Genomic DNA, 8,947 nt, shown 5'->3' with positions numbered 1-8,947 from the left:
AAATAAATTCCAGCATTATTATAATCGGAAGTAGTTGCTTTACAAACATTTCTTATTTCTAATGAAAAATAAAACAGCTGTCTTGGAGGACAATACATGAGAGAGTTTTGTTTGTATAAAACATCGACGTAAACTTGTTTTGATACAGTTCCTATAGTTATTGCACGGAACAAGAAAATCTGGTTTCAATTTTTTTTCTACGCGAGTATTAAGCATCGGGCATGATATTTATAGCAAGTGTATATATAGCGACCGTTTGCAGGTGGAACAAAGGGAACGGTTTATAATGTGCACACCCTTACCTGACTCAAACGTTGTGTGTTACTGTAGACTACTGTATACTGTAAATTATTTTAAAATAACAGTTTTATTAGTATGATTCAGCTGACAGACCAGACCATTCTAATATACACACACATATAATCATTTCAATGGCTTTCTGATCCACACTAATGAGACTAATAAACTAAACAAAGATGTCTCATTCATAATATTTCTCTTTCAGGAAAATTCGGAATTTATATAATTATAGTCAAGACCCAATACGTTTTCACGAAAATCCTTTGGTGGTGTTAGACGAGGATAGCTACATCAGTGTTCTCTCTCTCTCACACACACACACATACACACACATGGACATCTTTGTTAGCAGCAGAAGAGTGGAGAATAATCATTATTTCCTCTCATTATCAATACGTTTTACATACTAGTACTATATTAAAATACGTACACAGCAGTAAAATATTATTGAATAATAATAATTCCTACCACACGAGCAAAACTAATCACTACACCCTCTATTTCTCGCTACCTGATCAGAAACTGTATCCGTCTTGATCTCCCATACGCTGACATGTAGGTATTGTCCCACAGGTGGGTGTCGAGACCAAGTGATATGCATGAAAAAGCACATAGATAGATATCAGCGGATTAGGAGGTCTTATGACTAGACTTCCTTCTGCCAAGTAAAGATTTTCGAGCCACCTCACATTCCAGTCTTCGGTTCTTACCGACTTCTTCAGGATTGAACGTTCGCCATGAAGACTGTCTTGGGAATACTGTACTTCTGTCTTTGTATAGGACATTGTCAGGTAAGTGTAAAATAAACGTTCTAAACTTTGTATGTGTGTCTGTGTGTGTGAGAGAGAGAGACAAAGTAAATGTGCGAGTGTGTTAGTATGTAGTATGTGTTTGCGTGTCTGCTAGGAGTATATATGTGCATATAGTATGTTATAGTATGTGTATAGTATGTGTATAGTATGTGTATAGTATGTGTCTGTGTGTACAATTGTCTATGTGGGGTGGTGGTGTACATATGTATGCGTGTTATGTGTTTATATGAATTTATGTGGTGTGTGTGTGTGTGTCTGGGTTTTATATGTTGTCTGTGTGCGTCTGGTGTGTGATATATCTGTGTTTATGTGTACGTGGTTTTGGTATGTGTAGTGTATTCGTTTGTGTGAGTTCCTGAGTTGTCTTGACGCGTATTTGATAGATTTGTTGTCAGTGTGTGTGTGTGTGTGTGTTGAGCTTGACGAACGACATTAAGTGCTTGTTTTACAATTTTCTAAACATGACAGTTCGCGTGACATGACGTGGTTCTACTCATCGTTAAGTACGACCTACATACCATGGTTCTAGTCAATAGGAATTAAAAGATGAAAATGTTGTAGACGTCTGAGGCGAAATGTTTCGTGTTAAAATTAGTGGGAGAATGTATACTGAACAAAGCCCTCATTCCCACGTGTACATTTATTTCTTATTCTATCTCTCTCTCTCGTTCTCTGAATCCTCACGAAACCTTTCGCAGATGGTGGCTAGCATATTGCCCATTACCCATAATACTCTGACGGATGACGTCACCTTGCATGCCATATGCGAGTGGCATTGGTGTGTGAGAGCAGAGCGGCGTTGCAGAGTTACATTGCAAGTGAAAATTACATACTCAAACATTGAGAGCGGACTCGTTATTCTTGCTTATTGAAATCTTTTATTACATTTTATGCATCGAGATTTTTCTACTGTAATTTTATTGTCAACAAACTTTGTAAATCATTATAAATTCCTGTAAGTCAACGCTTTACACGACCCAGAGCAAACACTTGTCACCCGGGGTAGTTTCACACAGCACATCGTGCTACCCATCATACATAAGGGAAGTAACTACTGGTAACCTTAGGAATTGTTATATTAAAGATTACTTCCCTTAGAAAGCTGAAAAAGTCCATTTCAGGTAATACATTTTTGTTATGTTTAAATGGAAGCAAAAGATTTAATTGATCAAGCGCCATGTTTGAGCCGGTTGCCGAATGTGCCACTTATCATTCTCTCTACTGTAGATTAAAAGGTATACCTATTGAAACACTACCATTCAACAACTGGCACGTGAGCTTTCTGCCCGTCGCTGATGTATACAATGAGTTAACATATTTAACTTCAGGTCGTTGCGGTCTACCCGATGTGTGGTCAACCGTTGAGCAGCATGTCGGGTTGCTGCATGTTGTCACAAGGGTCACTGCGATGTACTGAGGTCACGTGTCCAGACGGATATTACAACGTCGTCAGCAGCTCCACGGGTAGCGACTCTGAGACTTCTTCAGAAGACAATGAAGGTAGCATACTGGATATAACCAAATCCACTGTGTATTTTCCTTCTTCAATAATACGTAATAAAATAATTCCTTTCTTTACTTATATTAATATTCATCAATATTGAGACCTTATGGCACTAAGAGCATGTGAAAGATAAGACAAACATTTATCTTAATTTTCTTGTCAATTGTTATGATCCCTCTCTTTTGGATTAATTATATTCAACTGATTATACGATTGTACTATTAATACAGTCCCTGCACAAAAGGACACCACAGTGCCACATCAAAGATCAAATGATACACTGGCCCCATCATTAAGCACAACTACACCCCAGTCAGTTTCGGATGAATCAAAGGATGATGTGTCGGCCAATCAGTCAGATTCAGATGCAGCTTCTTTTAAACCTCTTACTTCTGAAGCCCCAAGACATCTCCTGGAAAAGACATCCCAGAAGGCTCCTCCGTTTCCTTTGATGGCTAAAGACAACTCGTCAAAAGTTGCGACTTCTCTAAGTTCTGTGACACCTGTGACATCACCTCATGTCTTTTGCTGCCAGTGTCACGTGTCATGTCTCACGTGCTCAGACAAGGGTCCTGAGCACTGCCTGTCTTGTGCCCCAGGCTTTAACTGGTGGCCAACCAACACCACAGGACGATGCTTCATGCATCCAGCCATGGAATTAAGTGATATAAATTCCCATCCGTTGATCATTTTAATTATTATACCTATATCTATTTTTGTGTGTTCAGCCATCGTAGTCTTCATATACCTTCGAAGACGGACGGTAAGAGACCATTTCATTTTATACATACAAACTATTACTGTTACTAAATTTTGTATATCCTTATAACCCATTTTTATTCATTTTAGCTGCTTCTCCCATTTCTAATTATACTTTAAAATAAACTCTTTTTTCATGAAACCTTTACAGCTTTCTCTAAATAAGGCCTTTACTCCTTTTTATGTGTTAACGTTGAGCTTTTATGACGAGAGAGGAAGAAAAACATCATTGCCAACGCTTGACTTTATCTCCTGTGCTACATCTATTTATTCGCAAAACAAATATAAAGCAAATGCACAGTTATTTACTTTCAGAATCACTTTGTTCTTTAACAAACTTTGTTTCTTGTATTGTTCAAGCGTATGTCAAGGAAACAAGCAAGTGTTGAATGTGGTCAAAGCTTCATACTATCTGAGTCACAAATATCCTTATCCTGGAGAGAGACGTCATTTCTCCCTTCACCTATTATCAGTCCCCAGTGGCAAATCTCAGAAGACTTTCCCTGGAGTGGAGGAGTTTTGAAAGCCACCAGCTATGGTGTTTGTCTGGAAGTAGGACAAGGTGCTGTTGACATTACAGACACAGTCACTATTCGTGGCGCAGTGTCAACAGATCTCACCAACGCCTATGACGTGCTTCCCTTGCCTCCAGACGAGGTCATCGTCAGTCCAGTCGTAGAGTTCTTCGCGGGGTTTTACTTCCGGTTCGAAAAACAGGTGCGAATAGTGCTTCCACACTTTCTGTCATCTGATCTCCCAGGTGACCTCGTTCGTGTGTACGAATTTCATTCTGAAAACGGACGAATAAAGTGCTGTCGGCTTCAGGTGATCAACACGGAAGATGAGAACCCTGCAACAACTGGATATTTGTTTTGTGGAAGTAAGAGAGAGATTCATGTCTTCACCAACCATTTCAGCGGGTATGTTTGTACAGTGTGTGAGGAAGCGTGCGTGGGTTACTACAAGCCTCCAGAAGTGTCACTACGAGCTCTGGCAAAACATGTCCTCAGATGTAATGGGAAGAGAGAAGTCATGGTGCGACTTGATTTGTGGGATAGTCGCTTCTTCTCTCCGGATATTCAACAGGTAAGAAACTAGTCATTGCTCACTGTTCATATGTGTTTGTATGACGGCCTGACTGTGGTGACTTCTGTCATATGGTATCACTAGTTACTGTCCCTCATACAGCGCAATGAGCTCGCAAAAATGCACTATAGACATCTTATTGTTTTGTTCTTATTTTACAAAATTTAGATAAAAATCAAGTGTTTGACCTGATTCCTAAAAATATCCAAATTCTCCAAACACATTCGGCAGAATCGTCAGAGGACAGAAGTCAGCACTGAAGATCGTCAGATGGTGTTGGTGGCGGAGAGGAAACTGAAGTCGCTTGATGATAGTCCTGATGTTGGAAACACCTTCATCGGAGCTCGCTTCCAGCTCTCTGAAGAGCAAACAACATTTTGGAGCCACGTCAAGACTGGTGGTGTGAATGTTTGTCCAATGGAGCAGGTCCGTCTACAACATATTTTAACTGTATAAAACAACTCGAACACTCTTCTTATATTAATCGGGGCTTGTTAGCCTTATAGCTCTAAATGATTAGTTGCTTAGAAGTCGAATGGCGAAATCCTATTTTTTCGCTTTGTTTGTTAGTGTTATTTATTTAGTTATTTAGATTCATTAAGGGGATACAAGTAGACTGTGAAAGATAGAAAGATACATTTGTGTGTCCTCACACCGAACAACTTATCTGCATGGCCAATAAATTTTGTCAAAAATGTATTATATAAACTCTTATATTACAATATAATTCCGGATTATATTTATATGCCTTATTCGTTAATATTTTTACCGTTTGACTCTTCTTGTTTACAGAGACTGCATGTCAAAGAATTGTACCCTTGCAGGCATCAAAGGCCCCACAATTCCATGAAGTGGTTGCTTAGTGACGCGAAGACAAACGCTCCACAAGAATTTGAATGTTTTATATTTGTTGGCTACATTGATAGTGGGACTCCTATCGCTGGAAGTAGTTTTGGCAATGACCAACAAAAGATCATCTTCATGGAATATCCACAGTCTGTGATCCTACCAATCAGACGAGCAATGGTATGAGCATGATTCTTGCATTTCTTAAAGAGGACACTGCACTGTGTTCTTTCCGAACAGTAACATTATTGTCTCTACAGGGTAATATTTAGTTTAATTTTTGATGCAGAACATCTGATAAATCACTTAACCAAAAAAAGGGAAAACTCTCAATAAATTAATCAAGATTTGTAAAGGACGATGAAGGAAGATGTATGTGGACGAAAACACGAAAAAAGAGTTAGTAACGTGGACAACCACGTGATTCAAAAAACCTTAGGAAAGTAGCCCTTAGTTAGTACTGAGGAGGACGAGTGGTGGTAACACGATGTTTTCAGTTCACAGTGCGACTGTAACTGTGTCACTAATGAATCTTTTCTTTTTTGCCGGTTTCGGGAACAGAAGCTCGATGAAGACCATCCAGATTCTTTAAGACCTCTTGAACAAACAGGACATGGGTAAGAAAGACGAGATGTCGATTTGAGACATATTCTTTTGTATTATATTCTTAATTCTAAAACATTTTCAAACATCTGATCATAAGTAAAATTCAATATTGAATTCACAATTCAGGTTATGTGTAGAGATTTTGTCACTAAAATATTTCTATCTCGGAGTTACGAGGGATACACTGCAAGCTTATTTTTATAAATGTCAATAGGTGTGTGTGTGACTGAATGTCTGAATATGAGTGTATTTATGTGTGCATAAATATATTCACTTGTATCTGTGTAAGTCTATTTTTATGGTTATAATATGCAGGTATGATTTGCTATCCACTTGGTCATGATTGGACTTGGGAGAAAACTTATAATTCATGCCCTATTCTTATTACATTATGCTAACGAGCAAAAAGGATCGTCAGGACAGCTTTTGTCTCATGCTGAGCATGTCTTTTAGACAGCTATCTCTGTATACTCGGTATGATGTGAATCGGTGAGCAATTTCAGAAAATGAAAAATTAAACAATTGCTTTTCGTGAAATTTTCAGTGGCCTGGCCGAAGCCAAACCTAGCCAAACCACACACAGCGAAAACACAAATGTTAAGAACCTGGCTTCGCTGTTACAATCATCGTCATTGGATTCTCAGACATCGTCTGTAAATATCAGCCAAGGATGCAGCATGCTGAGACACGAGAGCCACAGTGGACATGTTAGAGAATTGTCTGACACGCCGACGCCAAACCCTGTCTCCATCCAACACGTCAACAGCATCAACAGTCTCAAGCTTTATGTATGCACCCCGCCCACAAGGGACGAAGCCCTCGGAGACCTCGTCTTCGGAGCTGACTGTGGTGACACCCAGGAGCGAGGTTCGTCCTTAAGAAACTCTGTCAACCGTAACATAACCTACCCGACACCAGCCTCAGACCAGTGACACGGGTGGTCTCAGCATCATTGTCACCATCATCTCATAATCACGAGCACAGAATGTAATGAGAGACATTGTGACCAAACTGCTCAAGTCCTCTAAATGTTGGTCACTGTGTCCTGTGGCTGTTAGCACGTGTGTCCTTACATGGGAGAAAACGAACGGTGAAAAGTTAACGGTTACAATGAAAGTAGAGTGGGGATGAATGACTAGTAGAACTCGCATGTGTAAATAGTATTTACACTGAGCGCCAATAAATCGCTTGAAGTATTTAGAAGTAAAACTGCCAGGATAGGTGTATGTGAACCTCTGAGTCAAACAACTGTGTGCGTGTGTGTGTGTGTCATTTTCCATTTATTTAATGAATGTAGAATTATATTTGCGTACCGGTAGTTGAATTTTTGTATTTAGACATGTAGAAAAAGTTGTTCTAAAATATTTTCTGAAATAAAATTGAGCGCTATTGTAATCGGAAGTAGTCGCTTAACAAACATTACTTATTTGTAATGAAAAATAAAACAGCGGTCTTCCAGGAAAATACATGAGAGAGTTTTGTTTGTATAAAACATCGACGTAAACTTGTTTTGATGCAATTCCTATAGTTTATTACACTATACTAGAAAATTAAATGTGAGAATTAATATTTTTAACTCAGTATAGACAGAAGTAAAAAAAAATTGTAAGAAAGAGCATATTTAAAAATTACAGTTAATGACTAGCAAAAGTATGGCATAAAATAAGTAAAAACATTACTTTGATTGTGTGTACCCGACTTTATTTCCCACACCAAACAGACGCAGAGCATTCCATAGTCCCTCGGGCTGTACTCTATCAAATGCCTTCCTGAAGTAAATAAAATTATGATTTACATCTTTGCCGTGTTGTAGGTGTTTTTGTGTTAAAGATATGATCAAGGTCTCCCGAATCGATGTTTTATTCTGAGACATCCTGGAGAACACTCGGGTCCATTTTTAATGGGGTAGCTGTACAACACCGCGCAGTATTCTGTCGATCGATCTAGGGTAGCTTTGCCACCCGAGAGTAGGTCGATTGCAGATGATTTCTTTTGTTTCTAATTGGTGATTGTCTGAGCAGTTGTACATCCTTCCTGTTATCGTCCCAGGCCTTCATCGATCCCTCCATCTCTCTCCATCTTGCGATACACCCCCTGCCTTGGGTTTCAGAAGCTTTTCACTCTTCAATGTTCATCGGCGGTCGGAAAGATAGAGAAGCTTCTTTTTGGTCTAGGACTATGATGTCAGAGAACCTTGTCCACTGAAGTCAAGAGCACCTGATATAGCCCTAGAGGGTTTTCCAGTTATCGTGTGTGTGTGTGTGTGTGTGTTACTGTATCTGTGTGTCTCTATTAGAGGCTCTGTATTTGAATTTCTGTACAACAAAAGATTTATTTATTTATTTATTTTGCTTTTTAGACAATATAAATTGAAGTTTTTCATTATGTCTTATGTGTCTTGAGGAGTTTCAAGAAAAACTCTACATTAAAAGTTGTATTCAGTCTCTTTTGTTGGGTGCATTAAATAAATGACAAAATTAATGTAATTTAATATAAAATTATAGTTTTTAAGACATAAACATCAACGTAATCTTTAGAAAGTGCAGAAAATAATTATCTATTAATTTTCAGTCTCTTTAGAAACATTTTATATGAAAAGAAAATAGAAATAAGAGAACAAATTAATATCGTGCAGGAAACTAATGAATTACTAAAACTCTTTCTGGTTTTTATCTTTCCTCCTGAATTTTTAGTTTCTGCATTTCATGATAAAATTGATACGTAGCGAAATTTGTAATTACTCATATATATATATCGGTTTGTGTGTGTGTCAGAAAGAGAAATCAAACTAGCATCATTATTAGTTCTTCCCCGTTAAAACAAAAGATGACAAAAGATCGTTAAAAGGTTATAAATACTTTCTTAAAGAATTGACTGCCAGCTGTCCCCCCACATTCACGGAGACTAGAATATTCTGAGGAGGTAGAGCTAAGCAAAGGTGAGGTTTCTCTCCAACATTCCACCTTTTCCAGGTTTGTTCTTTTCTAAAATATGCAGCAAGAGGCGATTCCTAGAAAAGTTGTATGGGGCCGGA

At 38.4% G+C, this 8,947-nt stretch overlaps 1 protein-coding gene across 1 annotated transcript; it reads left to right on the top strand.

Moving 5' to 3' along the window:
• The first annotated feature begins 967 nt into the window (after window positions 1-967).
• Window positions 968-6,845, top strand: LOC112562475. The gene is made up of 8 exons (XM_025235756.1): window positions 968-1,091; window positions 2,441-2,612; window positions 3,345-3,379; window positions 3,736-4,461; window positions 4,693-4,887; window positions 5,254-5,487; window positions 5,869-5,924; window positions 6,458-6,845. The coding sequence occupies exons 1-8, from the start codon at window positions 1,038-1,040 to the stop codon at window positions 6,843-6,845; spliced, it is 1,860 nt and encodes a 619-aa protein (XP_025091541.1). The 5' UTR covers window positions 968-1,037.
• Window positions 6,846-8,947: the final 2,102 nt, after the last annotated feature.

The sequence above is a fragment of the Pomacea canaliculata genome, linkage group LG4 (assembly GCF_003073045.1).
Source record: "Pomacea canaliculata isolate SZHN2017 linkage group LG4, ASM307304v1, whole genome shotgun sequence".
In the NCBI taxonomy this organism is placed as follows: Eukaryota; Metazoa; Mollusca; class Gastropoda; order Architaenioglossa; family Ampullariidae; genus Pomacea; species Pomacea canaliculata.
The sequence above is the reverse complement of the archived record's forward strand: the minus strand, read 5'-3'. Positions and strand labels throughout refer to the sequence as shown.

What these genes read in the sequence shown, in the direction of transcription:
- LOC112562475 (XM_025235756.1), top strand. Translation starts at nt 1,038, where the DNA reads ATGAAGACTGTCTTGGGAATACTGTACTTCTGTCTTTGTATAGGACAT. An exon ending in TTCTTCAGAAGACAATGAAG is followed by an intron (nt 2,613 to 3,344) that starts GTAGCATACTGG and finishes TTGTGTGTTCAG; the next exon opens with CCATCGTAGTCTTCATATAC. An exon ending in TACCAATCAGACGAGCAATG is followed by an intron (nt 5,488 to 5,868) that starts GTATGAGCATGA and finishes TTTCGGGAACAG; the next exon opens with AAGCTCGATGAAGACCATCC.